Source organism: Aotus nancymaae, unplaced genomic scaffold, assembly GCF_030222135.1.
Source record: "Aotus nancymaae isolate 86718 unplaced genomic scaffold, 86718_ANA_hifiasm-v0.15.2.pri h1tg000041l, whole genome shotgun sequence".
Lineage (NCBI taxonomy): Eukaryota > Metazoa > Chordata > Mammalia > Primates > Aotidae > Aotus > Aotus nancymaae.
Genome location: NW_026988455.1, coordinates 35355219 through 35378923, shown reverse-complemented (window position 1 = coordinate 35378923; position 23705 = coordinate 35355219). Strand labels below are relative to the sequence as shown.

Sequence of the window (23705 nt, the reverse complement as noted above, 5' to 3'; positions counted from 1 at the left end):
TTATTTTTTAAAGCACATTTCTTGCTGATATTTCACGTCTGGATATACATGCTTGTACTAATGAAAATCATGAATAGGTTAAAAATATACTATTTAAAAACATAATTGCATAGCAGGTGGAAGTAATTTAGGGTAAAACAATATAATAAAGAATAAGACTACAATTTCTTAAAAGCAACAAGATTTTTAGGTTTTGATACATGTTATTAAGATGAACAAAACTGCTGCTTTGCTAAATACTAATTAAACACTACTCTAAATTTCTAAAATAGTAAAAACTAAATAGATTACTGAGAAGATTTCTCCAGCGGTGTAAAAATGAGAAGGAAATATGCCAGCATTTCTCATATTCTCCCTTGACCTCCATTCAGGCATTCACTTTCCCTTAGTTCCAGCAAATATTCTGCCTCTCTAATTGAAAATAGATGCATTGTTTTAAAATTAAGAAGGGAAAACCATACATTACTTGGTTTAAAAGAACAAGAAAAGTATTCATCTGATGCTTTGCCAGGAGTTAACCAAGAACAGCCAAATGACCAGCTTCACAACTTCCTAATAAAATGCATTAAACTATGCCACATGTGTTTTATATGGTGGCTGTCAGTTCCTGGCCATTCTACGCAGGTTAGTCTAAGCAGCTGAGAGCAGTTTAGAGACAGGCTGCTAAAGCAGAGTTCGCTCACATGTTTGGACTGATCAGTAATGTTCCTTAGAGTGCCATTTTATTTTTTTAAATCAGCCATATCAGTTTCTGTTGACTACAATATAGGAGGTACTTAGCAAACATTTTTTGAATGACTAAAGAACATTATCTCAATTTAACAATGGACAATACTTTCAACTTCTCCGGACTATATAATTCTCAAAACACAATGGGAAATCGGCATTAGAATCACCACTATTTTACAAATAAGAAAACTATAATTCTGAGACATTAATTTGTTCAATATCATACGATAGTTTTGCTGTACAGTATGTTTCAAACCAAGCTATGTATGACTCCAGTAGTTGTGTTCTTGTGTGTACACCACACAGTACACAAAAACCCATCACAGTAAACAAATGTTCATTTGTTCATTCATTCAACAGAGTAGAACTGTAAGTCGAATGCTGGACTAGGTTTAAGTAATTAAGGCCCAATCTCTGCCCTCAAGTGTTAATTTTTTTCCTTTCATCCAATTTTAAACAATGTGAATTAGCTGAAGATGAACTAAGCTGTGGATGTGGAAGCTGGGCATGAGCTGAAGATGAGCCGAGCTAGGTTACTTTGAGATGAGATGAAAAACAATGCAGATAGGCCATAAAGCATAATCTGGGAGAACATTATCCAAACATAGTCACTGCATGTGTACAATATAGAGATAATGCTGGGCTTCCATCAGTTTTATTCCCACATATACATACAATGTAGTGTCCAAAGGTCACCGCTGGCATACATGAGTGTGTGTATACGTGTGTGTATGTGGATACATATGTCTACAGTTCCACCTGTGCTTAATGCCCCAAATTTTACTATAGTGAGCTGCTTCCCATTATCTGTATTAGGCACAAATGAGTAACCATATAACATACCAGGATTAAAATATTATAATTAATAAAAGGGCAAAATCAGCTTTCATTATCTTCTAATGTAACATTAGCTCTCACATTGAGCTACATGAATTGGTCTACTTCCAGTAGCTTGAGATAACAAAACCCAAAAAAAGAAAATCCAAGTAAGCTTGTTAAATCTAAATGCTATAGATGGTGAAGATATGAAAGTGGAAGGGATTCTGATGCAAAATCTGGTGCTGTAGAGCCACACTGGCCCAAAAAGTGATTAGTGGAAGGGGTATTTGGTAGAACTCCACTGCATTGTGTCCAGCTCCAACTCTTGTTAGAGGAAATTATTAAAGTGAGAAAGAAAATAACTGAATAATAATAAAGCCACCATCCCCATTCATAAATGAGGACACTGATATAAAAAAGAAAACTATAATATCAAAGTAGGAAAAATAAAAGTCCTTTTATTGAGCTATGCAGCTAATACAGTATCAATAAGGAAATAAACCGAAGCCTCAAGAAAAAGGAAGATGTCTGCATTAGAGAGAACAATTAATACATTTGGATTAACCTTAGGAAATGTACCTGCCAGTTAAAGAAATGCTCTTCCTTAAAAGTACACAGGAATAAATTCATCTCTTGTGCAATCCCAAAGAAGAAAACCAACACTGAGTGAGTTCTACTGCTGCCCAATATTAAAACACTGCAAAAATTAGTTATTAAAAGAGCACAGTACTGGCAAAAGATATACAAAATAGACCAATCGAACAGAATGGAGAGTCCAGAAACAAACTCATACATACACATTCACTTGATTTGTGACAAAAATGGCACTACATTGCCCTGGGTAAAGAATGGTCATTTCAACAAATGAATTGGGTTAATCAGATATCCAGATCAAAAACATAAAAACTTGACCTTGCCAGGCACAGTGGCTCATGTCTGTAATCCCAAAACTTTGGGAGGCCGAAGTGGGTGAATCACGAGGTCAAGAGAGTTCAAGATCAGCCTGACCAATATGGTGAAACTCCATCTCTACTAAAAATACAAAAATTAGCCGAGTGTGGTGACACACGCCTGTAGCCCCAGCTACTTGGGAGACTGAGGCAGGAGAATTGCTTGAACCGTTGCAGTGAGCCAAGATTGTGCCACTGCACTCCAATGTGGACGACAGAGCGAGACTCCATCAAAAAACAAAACAAAACAAAAAACTTAACCTTTACCTTATACCATACTCTATAATCCACCTGAAAAGGATTTTAGATCTGAATGTAAAATGCAAAATAAAGAACTTAGAAGAAAATCCAGCAAATTATCTATATGACCTTAAGTAGGCAAAGATTACTTTAAAAGAAGACAAAAAAGCAATTATTAGAAGAGGAAAAAATTATAAATAGGGCTATCTTACAATTGAGAACTTTCACTGAAAGAACCATTAAGAAAATAAAAAGAAAAAAAACAGAAAAAAAAAAGAAAATAAAAAGCCACAAAGTAGACATTTGTAATCCATTTACTCAACAAAGATATATCTCCTTAATATAAAAGGAACTCCTACAAAACAATGAGAAATCAAACAAGCCAAGAGAAAAAAGGTAAAAAATTAATGTATTTTATAAGAGAGATAACCAATAGCAAGTAAACATATTTTAAAAAGTGCTCAGGATGCTTAGTTATCAAAGAAATGCAAACTCAAACAACAATGTTATACCACTATCCAGCCATCAGAATAGCTAAATTAAAAAGACTGGGTGAAGTGGGGCATACCTGTAATCCCAACTGTAGTGGGAGGACTGCCTGAGCCCAGGAGTTCACGACCAGTCTGGTCAACAGAGCTGAGACCCAGTCTCAAAAACAAAGTAAAACTAATAATACCACCCCAGAGAACAACTAAAATAAAAAGAATAATACCAAATATTGTTGTCAAGGATGTGGAGTAACTAGAACTCTCACAGACAGCTTGTGGGAATATAAACTGGTACAATCACTCTGGAAAACTCTTTGGCAGTATCTAGGTACTAAAACTGTTTATATGCCTACTTTCTGACTTAGGAATTCCAAATGTCAGATACATAGTCCAAAGAAATGCATACTTACGTTCACCAAAGACAGGTACAGAAATGTTTATATTTGCAGTATTTTTACCAGCCAGAAATGTCCAATTTTATAACGGGATATTGTGTGTGTGTGTGTGTGTGTGTGTGTGTGTGTGTGTGTGTGTGTGTAAAACAAATGATAGCATATTTGTAAAAAAAAAATAAAAAAAAGTTATACAACTGTACTATCCAGTACAGTAACTATTGGTCATATGTAAATATAAATGTAAATTAATAAGATTAAATAAAAGTAAAAATTTAGTTCCTCAGTTATACTAGCCACCTTTCACAGCTCAATAGTCACATGTAGCTAGTGGCTACTGTATTGAACAGAAGCAACCAAAAGCATTTTAATCAGCACAGAAGGTTCTATAGGGCATTGCTATTACACAGCAATGAGAATTTTTAAAAAAATTACAAGTTAGCAACGTGGGTGAATTCCACAAACACAGTGTTGAGTGAAATAAACCAGAGACAAAGGAGTATATATTTTATATGCCTCCATTCATACCAAGATCAAACATTAACAAAACTAATCTGTTACTAGAAGTCAGGAGGATGATGGTCTTCTTTCAGAACTTGGGAGTATTGACAGACAGGGAGCATGAAGAGTCTTCTAAGATTATGGTTATATTGATCCAGATCACAAAAAGACAAGCGACTCAATATTAATGATGTGTGCACTCTTCTGTATTTTTTTAAAAATCTTTTTATTACCAAAAAAGAAAAAAAAATCAGTCTCAGTCTACTGCTGAAGTCTTTGTTTCAGAGTCCTCCTCTGATGAAAATGAAGTTAGCTTAACAACCTCACTAGGCAATATGGTATGCCTTGGGATTACGAATTAATTTTAGCCAACAAAACAAAGCATTTTTAAAATCTTATTATTCATCTGCTGTTTTTACATGGCCATCATGGATATAAAATGAATAAAGAACTACAAAAGATGAAGGGAGGAGAAGAAAATGTGGTTAAGAAGTATTTGCAAGATATTAAAAGAGAAAAGAAATTATAGAAAGGGATTTTGAAAGTTGATATAGTTAACCAGAGACTCCATGGTGATTCAACTCCCAAGATCCTGGAGACAAAGGAAGAAAGCAGCAGTAAACCAATCTTAGAAAAAGAGGTGGCTGACTCAACAGATTGTCCATGAAAAGTCCATAGATTCATTCAGACGGTTAAAAAGATAAGAAAACACTCAAAGATTCATAGAAGCAGGAGTAGAAAGTTTCCCTATGAAAAAGCACAGGCTGTTTTGGTACCCTGTGGCCAACAATCCAATTAAAATCACTGTCACCTACAAAAACCTTCATCTGATATCGAACTTTTGAACACTTAAAAAATCAACATAGATGTAATTGCTGCCATCACTTATGGGATTTAGATACAAAGAAAAAAACCTCTATTAGGCTGGAGACCCTTGACAAAGCAAATCTGTTGTTTATTGTCTTTTTTAAAAATTTTCACAGGTGCTATAGAATGGACAAAGTTCAAGTAAGGCAGAAGCTTCAAATTACAAGAAAATAATTTCAATAACAGCTTCATCTCTTTTTAAGTTTTAGAATTAGAAAATCAACATGAAGAAAAACAGTGTTGAAAAGAATTTTAGAGGTCGTCTAGTACATTCCTAGCTTTATTTTAGCAAAAGTGCTTTAAAGAAATTCACATGTTAAAAATACATTCTATTTTGAACACGGCCAGATAAGGAGATTTCTCAACCTCTTTTGGTATCCCATTTCAATGGCTGTCATTCTGAAGTGACTCTGAGGTTTTCCTTAAATACCTCCTAAATCTGGTCACACTGTTTTTTTCTGTTTGTTTTATTCTTTAAAAAGATGGAAGGTTAGTAGTATTCATTCTCTACATAATGACAATTCCTCTTATAACTTCCAAACTTCCAAAAACCATTCAGAAGACATTTCCACATACATTATCTATTTAACCCTTGAAATAATCTCATTATTATTTGTCCCATTCTACAGATGGGGAAATTCAGGCTTAGAGTTAAAACAACTGAAGGTGGGGGGGATGGGATAATCTCAAGGTTATTATATTCAATCCTTAGGCTCTAATTCAGCTAGCTACTTCATATATAACTAAGTTACTAAGTCCTTAAATTCTTTCTACTCCAGAGTAAGAAATTTTATTTTAGCAAAGACTTTGTAAATGCTAACTAAAATCAGAGGGCTTGCTCCTATGGAGAATCCATGTGTCATTTTATTTTTCACACTGACTGTATTTTTGCAGTGAAGATTTGCAATTTGTGTCACCATCATTTCCCTTCTTCTACCAACTGTACCCAGATTTCCCTCAGACTGTCAATCATATTGCTGAGTATTCCCCTGTCCAAAGAGCTAGCACAATGAGAAATGAGACAAGCCAATGGAAAAAAGGTAAAAAAAATTAATGTATTTTATAAGAAATAACCAACAGCCAGTAAACATATAAAAAAGGTGTTCAGGATGTTTAGTTGTCAAAGAAATGCAAATTCAAACAACAATGTGCTCTAAACCAGCACTTTTTCCTAGAAATCTGAACCTTGGGTGGGTGACAGAAGATTAGAAATGGTCAGAGTTCATCATTTCACAGATGAGTTCCCTGTGCCTGCCCTAGTTTCCAAGAGCCCATCCTTCAACTTGTACTCCTTTCTCCCAGTGAGTCTATTTTCAGATAAATTCATTTTCTACTTGTTAGTCAGTGTTGGTTTCTGTTGCCTGCAAGCAGAGAACCCTGACTGATAGAGCTCTTCAGAGGGGGTAGATAAGAACATATATATTTATTAGTTCTGCCTCTATTATGTATTTATTATATAGGTAGGAAATATTAAAACGAAATCAGCCTTTTGGCATTTTGTAAACTAAGAAAATTCACTCATGTTGAGTAAAGTAGTAATGTTTTATTCGTTGATCAAGGGCAACGGCTCTCCAGAATCTTGGCTGTATTTTTCTTCGGGAAAATGAAAAATGGCTTCTGGGACCTTGGATTTTTTTCAGGAAGTACAGAAAATTCAGAAAGTGTCAAATGTGTTTAACGAGGTACTTTCCTGTGACAAGTTCTTTCTTAGAATTTCTCAGAGAAGACAAAAGGCACTGTAGCAATACATCCTCTCATATCCTCTCCACACTAGGCAAAAGGGAAACACAGGTGTCAGACCTCAAAATGCCTGGCTAGTTAGTCAGAGACAGCTGCAGCCAAGGTGCTAAATGAGCCCTGGTTATCAGGACTTGCAAGTCTAAGAGGAAAAACTGATTTACCAAAAAAAAAAAAAAAAAAAAAAAAAAGGGTGCAAATTCGTCCAAGGTGAGACTGAGTTTTCCTGGACAACTGTCTTAAATTCACTACATGAAGAAGCATTGAATCAGATTCTTTTCTCTTCTCAGGACTGGCAAAGGGAACAGGGGCCTATTAATACTTTGAAATTGCCACAATATCATCCTTATTTCACAGTTCACAGAGATTATAAGCTAACTATCAAAGGATACTAGGATCCACTATCTGGAGTAATTCACTCAATAAACAAAAGCTTCTACAACACGTCTGGCATGTCATGGAGGAGATAAAGAATTATAAAGGAAGAAACTTGCTTACTCAATCTGATTGAGAAAATATGGAAAACAAATATGAAATAACTAATAACAGGCAATGCAGGAAGAACCCCTACTGCCAGGTTCAGACAGTAAAAAATCTCAAACCTTGAGATCCACTCCCTCAGCTATAACTCAAGACAGTTCCTTAGCCACATAAACACAGGCACTTTATATCCTTTCCTTTTCATTAAGAGCTGATTTCAGCACCAAAGTGAAGATTAATCAGAAAGCAGATCTGTATAAAGAGGGTGGAAGAGGGAGGAAGAAGAGGATAAGAAAAAGTAACTACTGGGTACTAGGCTTAGTACCTGGGTGATGAAATAATCTGTACAACAAACCCCTGTGACACGAGTTTAACCTATATTAGCAAACATGCACATGTGCCCCTGAACCTAAAGTAAAAGTTTTAAAATAATAAACTAAAAAAAAAGGAAGCCATAAATTAACAAGGATAAAAATTCTTTCTTTTGGAAACTAAGAAATGACACAGTAATCTCACAGTCAAATGCTTTGCACCTAGTGGAGCCTTAAATACGTCTTTTGATTTGACCAAGTGACAAATATTTAATCCCTCTTTATCACTAGTTATCAATATTTGTGTTCAAGGAAAATGCAAAATAATATTTAGGAATAAACAAACCCTAGTTCACAGTATATTTAAAAGTCCTAAGACGTATGTCTTCTCTCACCTGGGCTGAGTCCACATAGCTCAACTATAAACAGTGTTTGTTTAGCAAAAAAAGTACAAGAACAAGACAACACATACATACTCAGGGAAGAATTCATTTTTCTTTTGGTAAAATGTGCAATTACAAGCTCCTTACTAATTCTGCAATCTGTTGACAAAGGGCATGCAATGCCACACCATTTGGTTTAGAGACTGTGGACTGGACTCCCCCTGACCACAGCACCCTCTACCCAGCTACCAGGCAGGACTCTCAGTTCAAGCAATAACAAGTTAGCAGGAGAAAGTGAAACCTCAGTTATTCTGAGGTGGCATTCCGAGAGCCAGAACCAATTTCACAGCAAACAAAACTGAACACTTTCCCAGTTCAGAAGAGCTCATACAATGTGTAGGCCACGTTTTGCTTTATAAAATACAGGAGCTCAAAAGCAAGTACAAAGTTAGGCTGGACAAAAGTACTTTTAATTTACGCTACTATCTATAGATTATGGCCAATGTGATGGTAGGTACTGAAAAGCTTTATTAAAAAACCAAAATGGTTATGTTTTTAAGTCAAATTTCTAAAACAGTTATTTTATCTTTATATCAAATTCTTTAGATTATTTATAAATTATAAAGTATATAACTTTGTAACCAGAAATTTCTGTAGAAAATTCTAACCAAAACATAAATTACTATTAAGATAATAAAAACACGAAAATAAAATTCAAATTTAACCTGGATGCAAAATCTTCCATGAAACTTCCTAAACCATTTTCTAGTCCTCCTCTGTAAGAATTCCCTCAAGCTAAACTGGCCGATTTCTACATCGCATGCAAATTCCTTCTTCTGATCATTTACTATATCCATGCCTTCTCCCCAAAGTGCTCCTTCCTCAAATCTGCCCTTCTCCCTTTCTGGACTGTAAATTTCTGCCCAGTCCTGATTAAACTTCTCTGCATCCCTGACAGTATGTAGCATTCATTCCCTTATGTATAGAGATTTCAAGAGTTATCCGTTGATATGAATAATTATTTTGACAACTTTGGGGCAGACGAGGAAACTCTCAATTGTTAAACTCACAATTTTTTTTTTTTTGTGACAGCTGCAGTGCAGTGGCAGGATCTCAGCTCACTGAAACCGCTGCCTCCTGGGTTCAAGCAATTCTCCTGCCTCAGTAACTGAGATTATAGGCATGTGCCACCACTCCTGGCTAATTTTTGTATTTTCAGTAGAGACAGGGTTTTGCTGTGTTAGCCAAGCTGGTCTTGAACTCCTGACCTCAGGTGATCCGCCCACCTCAGCCTCCCAAAATGCTAGGATTACATGCCTGAGTCACCACACCCGGCCACAAATAATTTACCTATTCAAAAAGAAGTATTTTTTGAGCACCTTGCTATGTACGAGATATAATGCCAGGGACAATGAAGAATGCAAAGATGGAACTGACAGACTGACTTTCAAGGAGCTCAAAATCTAGTGAGGAAAATAAGATCAACACCCAAGTCACCATAATCGATACAAGCTAGACAATTACAAACACTTCACTATGGATATGCTAAAGAAGACTAGGATTACTTAGCGCTATGAGGGTTTAGGAGGCGAGCAGAGAACTCTTGGAAGAAGAGGCAGCTGAGCTGAACAAAAAGGAGGAGACATAATGCCCTTAAGTATAAACAAAGGCAAGGAGTGGGCAGAGTTCAGAAAGTTAATGGACGAAGCAAGGCGAGAGTGATGCTTTAGAACATGTATATGATACAGAGAAAATGGAACAAATGTGAAAGTCACTTGTATCATGAATGAAAAGAGGTCAAACACAGGAAATTTGGAGGTCATCACACACTAAAGTCATGATGTTAGGCAATCTTAAGTAACCAAGATATGTAGGAGGATTTATGAGGATTAATTATGATATCTGAGGAAAACTCATATATTGTAACTTTTTATGATGTCAATTTATAGCTGAATAATATTCAACACAGTAAAGTCTACTCAATTAGAACTGACATGAAGAGTTCAAATAACACACAGTGTTAAATATTCTTCAGTGTGTTACGTGAATAAGGCATAAATTCCACACGATCTTCAACATCATGACTATAAAATAAATGATCTTCATATGAAAATCTAACAACAGGGCAAAGTCCTGAAGGATTCTTCTGAAGCATCTAAGAAAATAAGATTGGGGGGCAGGTAAAATTTAGGGAGATTATATTTTAATGTGTAAACTGGCAGTGTGGTATGTATACATAAGAAACATAAATAGCACACATATGGTAAGTCAGCCAGAATTCATCAGATCATCTTATTATTAACTGACTATAGACTGGATAAGTCACTGATATTAAAAAATAAATAACAAACAAACTCAATACAATTACAACTACAAGGAAACAAGCATGCTAACAATTTCAGAAACCACTGAGATTTCTTGGGGCAGGGAAAACCCTGATCTTCTCGAATTCAGACTACTTAGATATATCCATGCAGCTTGCTCTGGCTCAATTACCATGTTCCTGGGCTCACAAACTTGCCCAACTCTTTTTAACTCTTGAAAATAAATGCAGGAGGAATTATTTGTGGAGGGTCTCTTTGTTATTTGTGAAAAGATTCCTGATACCACTGGAAAACCAAGTGTGAAAATATCAATTAGATAAGAAATCAGTAGTTAATTTCAAAGAACCATCCAAGAAAAGCAAATGCCGATGACTTGGTATTTTATTATAGAAGCCTTTGAATGGTAACAGAGGCAAAGGTATACAGAATTGCCTTATTTTAGCTATGGTTTCATTTTTTGTGAGTTAAATCTATGAGTCCTACTGGACATACCAACTTCTTGCTATTGCCTACTAAACTTGGTAAATGGGAATATCCTTCACAGTAGATTTATCAAAAAACTGAAAGAATGAAAGTTCTTATTAAAGGCTCTAAAATAATCATATGTAAAAATACAGTGTTTTATCAACAAAAGGCAAGGCTTACTTTTAGGATCAGCATTCTAAAATCCCTAGGGAGCAAAGACTGCATCCATGGGGGACGTACTGATTAATGGGAAGGCAACAAAGCAGACAACAAAGAGATTTCTAACAAATTCCAAATAGATATCCCTTCCCTCGGGCTGGGGGCCTCAGCACAGTCACACCCTGGGTGCACATCCAGTTCCTGCCTACAAGCTTTATGCAGGACAACTGCAGCATACATTCAAACATGGGGCCACTCTCAGATATGCCAACCTTGTTTGGTATCACTTTTGTATAATATTTAGAGGATGAGCAATTATAGCATTTATTTTCATGTGGAGGAGAAGGGGGATGGTATTCTATTTCAACCAAGAAGTAATAGTAGAGGATACTCAAGTGTGTTTATTTTCTAAAAAGCTAAAATTTTAGGGCTTTTTTTCCCCCTAATCCTCTTTAAAGTGGCTTTAGAAGTTTCTGTTACTTTAACACAATTGCAGGGAAATGTGTAGGAAAGGTTACTGGAAGTGAAGATAGGCCTATTTTGAAATAAAATGAAGCCTCTGGTACTACTGAAAGAAACTCACAAAATTCAAAATTAAACCAGATAGAATGATTTTAAGTTATTTTCATTCTTTTATCAATTTGTTAAAAAGCAAGGCTACCGCCTCTTTGAAATCCCCTACTTCGGTCAATTTATGATACTTACACACTGTCTCCTTAACATAATGTGCGTCCCCAAATTTTAAACCTGAAAATATTTATTGCTGAACATCCAAATACACCTTTCATTGATATCACTAAAGGTACGATTCTGTTTTTTATTAGGTGTAACTTTACAGGTTTAAAGAAAAAGACATTTATCAATAACTTATTATCCATTGAAAGTCTCATTTATAATGGGATGGAAAATGTATATTTCCAACGCCTCCCCCCATGCATTCCAGACATGTCAAGAGGCCACTCGTGTTGTCACATTATTGTGAATAGCTGGACCATTCAGCCAACTGTTCCAATGAAGAGTCACACCTACCTTATTATGCTCATACTTGTACGGGATCTTGAGTGTGTCCATGGCTCTGATCATGGCCTGCATGGCCGTGAAGATGTTCTGATACACCAGCTTGGTGAAGCCCCTTTTATCTTCATCAGAGTATCCTGACCCATGGATGATTCTCATCTGCTTGATAAACGTACTCTTGCCACTCTCTCCTGTCCCTGAAAAATGAACAACAGCAGCTCATCAGACCGCAGTGCCATCTCAGTCTCTCAGATAACAAAACCAATGACCTGCTTAGAGGAGCAACTCTAGAACTGGTAACGCTACCTATGGTGAACACTTAGCAAAATTAGAGGGAGCAAGTCTATTTCAAAGGCAGATAAGCTCCAACAACAACAAAAAAACCCCAAGCCTGTCACCTCTTTGGAAACCACTAAGCACCAAATTTTGATAGTGATTTGTGACCATGTATCTTGCAAGAAACAATGACAACAGTATCTTTTGAACATGATAAAAACTTGATAAAGCTCTGTTCCCTGGAGAATATCTGAAATGCTTCCAGGACACTGGGTTAACGAGCCAGGATTTGTATCTGGAAATGATAGTGCACTTATACAAACGGTACTCAGACAGAGATAAGGAAAAAGGGCCTCAAAATTTCTAGACACATTCCCTATTTTATTTTTTAGACATAGGGTCCAGCACTGTCACACAGGCTGGAACATAATGGTGTGATCATAGCTCACTGCAGTCTTAAACTTCTAAGATAAAGAGATCCCACCTCAGTCTCCCAAGTAGCTGGGACTACAGGCATGTACAACCATGCCCAGCTGTTTTTTTTGTTTTTTTTTTTTAATTTCTGTAGAGACGGGTTCTCACTAGGTTGGCCGAGCTGGTCGTGAACCCCTAGCCTCAAGGGGTACACCTGCCCTGGCCTCCCAATGCCCAGCCCATTTTCTCTAATTTTAAAATTTGCCATAAGAACACAGTGTCCTGGTAAGATACGAATAAGAATCATTTTTCTATATATCACATATCCCTGAATTTACTTGCGGGGCGGGGAAGATGGCTGACTGAGTTATAAAGGAATCACCTAATTCAAGAAAGCCATGGTGGTTCTTCTTCCTTCTCCCCATTTCTGACTAATAACATTTTACAGAAATTTATTGTGATTAGCTTTTTTATTCCTTCTGGGCTATCTCCTTTTTCACAACTTCAATATTACTTTTCTGTTACCACAAGCCTAAAAAGGTAATCCCTAACAGAGCTAATATATGTCCCTGGGAAGAAGAAAAGACAGAAAAATTGGATCACTTCATAAAATGACAGCATATTTCTTCTACAATGAATCTAAATCTTCTAAAACTTCATTTTTCTAAATGTAAGTGGCTATTTTCATGTGTCCTTTCTCCCTGTTCCTCACTCCCTCTCAGATTCCCTTGAGATCTCCAAAACAATGACTGTCTTTATCTTACCCCAACAATGTGAAGAAAATAAAAGTGCCAATTTTAATTTTATTTGGATATTAAAGATGGAAGAACAGAATGAAACACAGAATGGCCGTATCACCAGGGTCCTTAATGTCATTTCCTCACTACAAAGCTGAGAAAAACAATTAAAGAAAGAAAGGGAAGGAAAGGAAGAGAGAGAGAAAAGAAGGAAGAGAGGAAGGGAAGGAAAGAGGGAGAAATAAAAATAAAAGCTAGTAATATGCCATCTGTCCTAAATTCATTTTGTTTTTCTGATGGTTGGATTTCATTACTATCCTTATAAACAATCACAAAATTTCAATTAAGTATTGCAGTTTTCATAGAAGCACTCTTAAATGACTGCAGATGTCTTGGAAAATACATAGCCCTCACACAGTTTCAATGAAAAAGGTATTTCTAGCCACAGAGTCCTGCAGTAGCTGATTCTTTTATAATAATTTTCCTATTACTTTAGTAAAGTGATCTGGACCTCCTAGAAATATAAATTAACAACTGTACTGTGAATGCTATCAGCCCAGTTTGACAGGATTAATCCAAAAAGTTTAAAATGAGTATTTTATAATCCCAACCATGAATAGTGGAGAAAAGCATAAAGTGGCTGAAAATTATCCTCTCTCTAGTAGAGATAAAGCTACAAAATTGTTTCTCATTATCAACCAGCTATTTACAGAAACTAGTATCTTTACTCTTCCAAGCAATTAAAAGTATATAAGACAAAAAAAAAAAATCCAAATTGCTTGTTTATTATCACAATCCCAGAGCCAAAGCCTTGCTCTTAGAGCCTAAGTGTAAACAATCATTAATTCACAACAAAAACAGAAGAAATCTTAATTTGTGAGGTTAATGGTATAAGAAGAAAAACAAAGAGAATCAGGCAACAGGACCTTTTTTCTCCTAGTCACCTGAGAAATTTTTACACACTTATAACTACCCTGCACCAAAAAAAAAGAGAAAAAGTATCAGATGAAGTGTAAGCACACTGGCATGTGTTTCAATGAAATCACATTGGACAAGAGCAATCAACACTTGGCACTTCCTTGAATCTAGTCACCAAGTCCCTGGGCATTGTCCACACACTGGATATCACACTAATATAGACTCCAAGTAGGGGTCAAATATGTGACTGATCAATGAGTCAGGAAAAATTAAGAGGAAAGAAAAAATAATCAAAAAATCAACTGTAAGATATTTTTCTGTTGCCAGAAACACACCCAGGGATCCTTTCTTCATCGTGTCATCTTGCTGGGTACCCTGAGGAGACTGACCAATAGGAATTTCAACAGCTTCGTTATACTATGTCTTCTGCTTAGTTTAGCCAATAGGAAACCAGAGAGCAGGAGAAAGAGGAAGGAGCATTTATTCTCTTAGCTTCCTCTCTGCAGGACAGCACAGATGTGCTATGTTGCCTTCAGAAGGTCCCAGCTCCTGCTGGGTGGCCCTCTCCACACAGATGCTCTCTTTGGGTTCCAACAACTGCTCCCTCACCTTGCCTAGCTATTGCTTGGCCCCAGGTTACTGCACCAGCTCTTACAAGTTACTTACATCTGCTCCACTCCTCAATCCCCACACTGGAGTGTGCCATCCGTCTCCTGCTGGAACTCTGACTAGTACAAATACCAATCAAATGAAGGACAATGAAGACAAGGGAATGGAGGGCATCCTCTCTTCCTCCTCTCCTATTCTCTATAAATCTTTTATTTATAAAGTTCTCTCTATTAAGTAACTCATTCTCATGACACTCTTCTGGAGGCCAATCATGATAAAGAAACAGTTGTCATCCAGATTAAAAAAACTGATAGACCCAAAACCAAATCCAGGGTTGCTAATTCTCCCCCAAAGTACTTATCTGCCAAAAAAGTGCATGTCTGCATGCAAAACACACACACACACACACACACACACACACACACACTCTCTCTCTCTCTCTCTATTTTTATTACAAATGAGGTCTCATTATGTCGCCCAGGACTCAAGTAATTCTTTTGCCTCAGTCCCCCAAAGTGCTAGGATTACAGGCATAAGCCACCACCCACCATGCTTCCCCATCTCCCCCTACACACATTTTAAGAATAATATCCAATGTACACACAGGGGTCACAGTAGTTACCACCTCCTGAATATAAAAGATTTGTGTTCAACCCTTTATCCTTTGCAAGCATTTTGAAATACATTGCCATTTTATCCTCTCAAATATCTGTGAGATAGGTGTCTTTATCCTCATCCCACAGAATAGAAAAGACCTTGGAGAGGTGAGGCACCATGGCTGAAATGATATGGCTAAGAACAGGCAGTTCCAGGACTCAAGCCCAGTCTTCCGATGCGTAAGCTTGGGCTGGGCATGATTTTCACAACTATCCAAAATCCAAAATAATTCACTTCTACTGTCCACAATTTAAAATGATCTCATCCAGGCTTTGACTACACCCAATTTTTCTCCCTTTAACCTAATTTTTAATTTCTGAATATTATTTTAATTAAAAGGACCCACTTTGAATCTTGGTGTCATCTTCCAACTGGCCAGCCCCTGAGTTCCAGGTAAATTTCACTCAAGAACTTAACGTTCACACTTTGATTTTATCATACAAATGTTGTGAATTCAAAGTGAAGGCAAAGCTTCATGTAAGAAAAATCTGTGTGATGCAAATATTATAGGTAGAATAATAAAAATAGTAAATTAAGGTATTATTTGGCACTAGATCAGAATTCAGCCAAAAAGAAAGCACAGTCATATCTTGGTATCCATGAGGGATTGGTTCCAGGATTCCCCTCTTCAGACACCAAAATCCAAGATGCTCAAGTCCTGTATATAAAATAGTGTAATATTTGCGCATAAACTATACACAACCCACATATACTTTAAAATATCTCAAAATTATAATACCTAATACAATGTAAATGCTACGTAAATAGCTGTCATACTGTATTATCACTTGTATTATTTTTACTGTTGTATTGTTTTTGTGGGTTTTAAAACAAATGTTTTCTATCTAATGTTGGTTGAATCCATGGATATGGAACCTGTGGATACGAGAAGGCCAAATGCATATGGACTAAAACATCAACAAAGCAAAAAACTCAGCTTCTTTGTTCCATACAGTTCTGTGTCAGAGAAAATGAATTATTCTTAACAAATGTGTAACCAAATTTCAAGTGTCATTCTCCTATTTTTACAGAATTATACAATACTCTCTGAGTTTGAAATGGACATTTTAACAATCTAGTACTGATTAGTATAAAAAATTTTGGTATAATAAAAAAACAGCTGTTCCCAAATTACATAAAATTATGTTGTTTCCTAAGGCCACATGAAAATGAAAAGTGTAAGAGACTTCACAATTCTCTTTCTCTGAATGAAAAAAGCAGACTTTTCTTCTAGTAGATTGCTTCAAGAATGCAGTGATGACTAACGTGTTTTCACAGCATAGGGCAATGAAAAGCACAAGTAACCCTAACCAATCTAAAGAAATATGACTCTGTTTCCAAGACCACTGATGCTATGAAATCTAGCAATAAGCCCTTACGTAAAATGTCTGGGGGAGGATGAAGGGTCTCATTTTTCCTAATTTAAATATATCTCCTATCAAGTCATTTAATAACTTTAACAAGCAAATCAACACACAAGAGTGTGAGTCCCAGAAAAACCCTGCTCTTTCAATGGTCTATATAAATATGACTTCAAAATGTCCCCATAAAAGTTATCTGTACCCTCAGGCAAGTACTCTGCCTTTTCTAATCCCAGCTCATTAAATGCCCAGAAATGAAACTATTTAAGAATCATGCTATGTAAAAGGCCACTTCATCCAGTGTGCGTAATTGGCTATAAGGAATACTAATTTTTCTTCCCTAATCGCTAGAGCAGGATAATGCGCAGAGAGCAATTCCCAGTTCATTTCACATCTCTTCCTATCAGAACAATCATCAAACAAACTAAATACACTGCGACATAGTGCATCACTTAGTAAGCTGTCAGAATACATCACATTAGACACACACTCTCTCACACAATCTAATTCTTCCATTTTAGACCTTTTTTTTTCTTTTTGCCAATATCTTTTCAACACAACACGATTCCCACATACAAGTTCTGACACAAATCTGTATTTACTCTGTGTCTGATCCACATAAAGCATATATATGTTTACACTGATTATTGTGCCTGTTTGCATGATGTAGTCTGCAAATAGTTCTGTCAAAAATGACCATTCTAAATCCAATCATATGTTACCTTCTTAATGGTAATAGATTAGCATTTATTGTTGAAAGCAATCATGGACTCATTGGTTCTTTCTTTCACCTGAACTTGCTTTTGGACTACTATGTTATTAAAAGAGCTGCCAAGGCCAAACCACATATGAAGAAGCATTGCTCAATGCTTAAAAAACGTCAGTTACTACCGCCACTGCTGTGAAGGACATTGGTGCCGATTTCCATACAAGGACCCTGGAAAACAGTCACTGAATACTACCAAGAATTTCAAGGGTCCGCATGGTCTATCCGCTTTACTCTGAAGGATTAAGAAAAGGGGAGGCAGAAAACACACTCTAGCAGGGCCTCTCACAGGCTGAGGGAAGTCCATACCACTTCTACTTTTTTTTTTTTTTCCCAAGATTCTCTATTATGCCAAAACAGTTATCAAAACTGTAGCCTTTAAAGTTACACAATGAATATATTCATTTCACACTGCAAGGGCCTTTCATGAGTGCATTTGGAGATACTGTCAAACTATCAGAAGTCTAATCTGAAGACCTTAACAAATGAGAAGGCTCAGGACGAATGCTCCTGCCCCAGCCTCTTACATGACCAGCACCCAGATAAAGAACAGTCAAGAACAAAACCTGAGACTCACAGAACTGAATTATAATTAGAGTAACTGTACTTCAGGTCCACTGGTTTAAGCTGAGAGTCTGAAACATGAAATCTCAGCCCCACCTCATCTGAACCTGGGCTACTTCCACATACAGTTGGATAAAGTAAAAGTAGTAATGGTAAGGAAGAATTTTCTACCCATAAGCACACCATCAATCCACACCTACAAAGATAAAAGTATTTTAACAACACTGAGTCAAAACTCAATCCATGTGTTGTCCACATTCCGGACTATAACTACCTTAAAATATCTGTATTCTGTTTTCTGCACATTTTCCTCCACTTAGATTGAAACCTGCATTTGAAATAGAGCGCCTCTAAGATCAAAGTTGCCATAACTTCCTCTCTTTAATAACTGTCTGTTGAGGGCAAGAGTTGAGTACAGTTAACCATTTGTCCCCAGCATGGTCTTGCAGAAGATCCTAGACAATTTTTTAAATGTAACACAGAATAGAACTAAATTCAGTATAACCAACTACAAGTAGAAACTGGACAGGTAATTTAGTGGTAATCAGGACTATTAATAATAACTAACCCAGTTAAGTTATTTTAAAGAAAAAGACAAGCAAAACACATTGAAAATTCATTTACTGAAAGTATTAAAAGGTCACATAGGCCTGGACTTCTCAATGTGGTAAAATCCTCCCAGAAGAATCATCTGATCATTCAAGGTTACTCAAAAGTGCAAGAGCATCTCTTAGAGTGCCCATAGTAAACATTTGTGCATTAAAAACTAACATCAGTTGGTTGCAGAACTTTCTAAATATGCTTAAAAAAAAAAAAAAAACCCATAAATTTGTACACTTTAAAATGGTAAATTTTAAGCCAGGCATGGTGGTTCATGCCTGTAATCCCAGCACTTTGGGAAGCCAAGATGGACAGATCACTTGAGGTCAGGAGTTCGAGACCAGCCTGGCCAACATGGTGACACCTCATCTCTACTAAAAATACAAAAATTAGCTGGATGTGGTGGCAGATGCCTATAATCCCAGCTACTTAGGAGGCTGAGGCAGGAGAATCGCTTGAACCAAGGAGGCGGAGGTTCCAGTGAGCTGAGATTGTGTCACTGCACTCCAGCCTGGGGAACAGTGAGACTCTGTCTCTAAACAAATATATAAAAAGGTAAATTATGGTATATGAATATCTCAAAAAAAAATTTTTTAAACTAGCATCAGTATAATTTGGAGAACAGGAAGTTTGCATGAAATTTTCATGCTAAAACTCATTCAGCAAGTTACTTTGAGCCAATCTGCTCAACTTCTCCCCATTCTTTACTCCTAAAAATACATGTTCATCCTCTCTGCCTCTGAGTGTACTTTGGAGAAAAGGTTTGAGAAGCTCTGAACTCACTGATTTTACAAATGAGGGAACTGACTCATGCAAGGATTCTGCTGGTTGACAGCTAATGAGGAAGAAGACAGACTGGAACCTACCAAGGTCTCTTATCTGTCCAGAGCTCCTGGTCTTATTACCCTCATACACTAAACATTTTCCCATTAATAAAACTTACAAATATTTATTACAGAAAACTATTTTAAAATTTGACCATTTTTATGTATCTTTCCAGTCTTTTTTTTTTTACCCAGGTAAATGTACTTTTTTCTGTTCTTGTTCTAAAATAAAACTGCAACAGGCTGGGCAAAGTGGCTTATGCCTGTAATCCCCACATTGTGGGACGCTAAGGCGGGTGGATCATTTGAGGTCTGGTGTTCGAAATCAGCCTGGACAACATGGTGAAACCCTGTCTCTACAAAACATACAAAAAAAAAAAAAAATTAGCCGGGTGTGGTGATGCATGCCTGTAGTCCCTTCGGTAATCTGAGGTGGAAGAATCGCTTGAACCCAAAAGGGGAAAGCTGCAGTGAGCACTGATTGCCTCACTGCATTCCAGCCTGGGTGACAAAGCAAGAACTTGTCTCAAAAAAAAGAAAAAAGAAAACCGTGCAACAATCCTGTATTGTTATTTACTTAACATACTGGGACAATTATACTCTGATACTAATTATTCTTCAGAAATGATTAACAATTAGCTGAAAAAACATCATAAAGATGTGTGATAATTTAACAATTACCCTGGAATAACACATTTTGAGCGTTTCTAAATTTTTTGCTTTTGTATATAATGCTCTAATAAACATCCTTGAACTAAAATCTTCATCTGAATCTCTACTTCCTTAGGAGAGTATCATAGAAATGTGATTAGCACAAGGATGTAATCTTTGGGAAGGCTGTGGCAGTCCTGTAACTGTACCAGCTGACACATCCACAGACCCACCACCCATCCCACTTTTGAAAATACTGTATTTTTTTAACACCTACAAATTTGAGATACAAAACTAAATTATATCTTTACTTTCAAGAAGAAACATGCTTCATAGTTTTCTTGTTCATTTCTATTTCTTCTACAAAATTGCCCTTTTCATTTTAATTGTTTAAGGACTTGGTGTTTTTCCTATTCATTTTTTCTTTTTTTGTTTTAAGAGACAGGGTTTCTCCACATTGACCAGGCTGGTCTTGAACTCCCAACCTCAGGTCATCCGCCTGCCTCTGCCTCCCAAAGTGCTGGGATTACAGGAGGAAGCCACCATGCCCAGCGTTTCCTATTCCTTTTTAAAAACAATTTAGTTTTTAAACACAGATTTAAACTTATTTACAAATATTTCCCCAATTTGCCATATTATTTTCATTTGTTGACAAAACTGGTACATAAATTTGCACTATGAAAGAAATGACTACACTGTCATTCATCTAAGCTTTCCTTTAGTGATTTCTTTCATTTATGTCTTTAAAAATGCTCAAACATATATATTTTATTCCAGTTTTCGCAGTTTTACCTTTTACAATTAACTAACAAAATATAACACATATTTTGATGTGTAGTGTGCAGTGATTTTTTTACTAAAAAACTTTTTCTCAAAGTCATTAAATACCTTAAGGTCACATGGTCTCAGGAGTGTATGGCCTCAACAGGAAATTTTTTTCATATCCTCTAATGTGCTCCTAAATAGTGATCAAAAAAATACATGAACCATATCGAGTGTCCAAAAGCAGGGGTCCCCAACCCCCAGGGCCAAAGACCAGCACTAGTCACTGGCCTGTTAGGAACCAGGCTGCACAGCAAGTGAGCAGCAGGCAAGCAAGCATTATTGCCTGAGCTCTGCCTCCTGTGCATTAGATTCTCATAGGAGCATGAATCCTACTGTGAACTGTACATGCGAATGATCTAGGTTGCATGTTCCTTATGAGAATTTAATGCCTGATGATCTGAAGTGGAACAGTTTCATCCTGAAACCAACCCTGCCTCCCGACCCGACCTCCATTTCTGGAAAAACTATCTTCCACAAAACTGGTCCCTGGTGCCAAAATGATTGGGGACCACTGTCCTACAGCATCTCAATGACATTCATTCTGTTCCCTCTTCTTCATCTTCCTTACACAACCAGCAGGTCAGCATTTCCATGCCTAAGCATTACACTTTTGCTCACTGCAAATTTATTTAAAGAACTCTCAAGAACAGTAGTGAAAATATTCCAGGATGTTAAAGACTCTAATCTCTTTTCCACTTTACATCTATTCTATCTACATAACATATTATGGATATGTTACCTATTCGAGTTCCTTCTCTTAATAGTCCTGTGGCCTTGGGTAAATTACCTGTCCTCTCTAAGCCTATTTCCTCATCTGCAAATACTACTACCTAGTTTACAGCTCTGCTCTGAGTTTTCAATTAGTTAATCCAAGTAAAGCAGTGCCTAGTATGAAACAGATAATAAATGTTAGCTCTAATTTACAATGCAAAATCAAGTAGAAAAATGAGAGAATAGTCTAATAAAAGGCTATATGGTGGGAGAGGGACACTAAAATCTCAGTAATCAAGAGAAATAATATTTTAATACAATATTTTTGAAGTCAAAATTAATGCCCCAAAATCCACAATAAACAAAATAAAGACAGGATCATTAACAGTACTATAATGCACCATATTGGCACCTGAGAAGCTGCCTTCGGTTTTCATCTAGTGGCAAGTGCTTTTACTCACCTTATCTAGTCTCAGTCCTGACTCAAATTCTCCATTCCCAAAATAACTAAGATAACCATCACCAGCATTTCAGTATTTAAATTCATAGTGTTTGGAGATTTTCAGCTTGAATTGTTTATTCTTAATTTTATTGGATATAGACTGCATGTCAGACATTCTTCTAGTATCAAGGATACAGGACAGACACAGTCATTACTTTCACAAAGGTAACATGCAAGTGAGCAGATGATATACGGATAGATAAATAATAAAATATCTAACAGAGATGGGTGCTATGCATTAAAGAATTAAAGGACAATGAAATACAGAGTGACCTGACTGCTGCTTTGAGAGATCTTCTTAAGAAAGTACATAAAAGCTAATACTCAAGAATCAGCAACAAGAAAATTAGAAGGAAACAGCATTCCAAGCGCTTGACCAGCCTACATGAAGGCTGAAATGGGAACATATTTAGCTGGCATGTTGCAGGTATAAGAGGGCCAGTGTGGTTGTGGCATAGCAACTGGATGGGAGAGAGGTAGGAGGCAAGGCGGAACACTGGCTACAGAAACACTAGCCAAGTCACCTGGACCATTATATTTTAGGAAACAAGTTGGATTTTATTCAAAGTGCACTGGACAGCTTTGGAAAGTTTAAACCAGGGAAGTAATAGGCCTCCATTTATGCTAAGTAAAGAATCGATGATTGTTAAGGACTAGTTAGTAGGTTATTCCAATAATCCAAACACCAAAAAAATCCTAAAAAAGTTTCCATGGGGATGACAAGGAGAGTGATAGTTTGGAGTTGGATGAAGTAAAAAAGAGAGGAGATGACATAGGGAAAACTCTTAGATTTCTGGATTGATGGATGGAGGCACTAGATTCTTAGAGAAGCCTGAAGAGGAAAGGGTTTGCAGAGGGAGGACGTTAAGTTTGAAATGTGTATTCATTCCAATGAAAAGCACTCTTGTACACCTAGAAGGTTCACAGCATCGACATGGAGGCTACCCACAAAGGATGAAACAGCGGATGCAATTTGTGTCCTACATTCTCTAGGCCTCAAAGGCAAGGACACAGACATGACTGAGCATCTTCTGTTAATGTGTGAGTCAGAGTAGGCTGCAAAACCTGGGATATAATTTCACTTTCTATGATATAAATCTCCTTAGCTAAAGAAAAGGTAAGAATCTTGTTGGTCATTAAGTTACACACACACACTCATTTATAAAGTGGTACCATCTGGCGGAGCACAGTGGCTATGTCTATAATCCCAGCACTTTGGGAAGCCGAGGCCAAGGTGGGTAAATTGATTGAGTCCAGGAGTTCAAAACCAGCATGGGAAACATAGTGAAACCCCATCTCTACTAAAAATACAAAAATTAGCTGGATGTGGTGGCGCGTGCCTGTGGTTCCAGCTACTAGGGAGGCTGAGGTAGGAGGATCACTTGAGCCCATGAGGCAGAGGTGGCAGTGAGCTGAGATTGAACGGCT

General features: G+C 36.8%; 1 protein-coding gene across 1 annotated transcript in view; it reads right to left on the bottom strand.

Moving 5' to 3' along the window:
* LOC105725245 (guanine nucleotide-binding protein G(q) subunit alpha) overlaps window positions 1-23705 on the bottom strand; it is a 325618-nt gene that overhangs the window by 197244 nt on the left and 104669 nt on the right. Inside the window, exon 2 of the mRNA XM_021667305.2 lies at window positions 11875-12059. Within this exon, the coding sequence (XP_021522980.1) occupies window positions 11875-12059 (185 nt within the window). The remainder of the gene's footprint in view (window positions 1-11874; window positions 12060-23705) is intronic.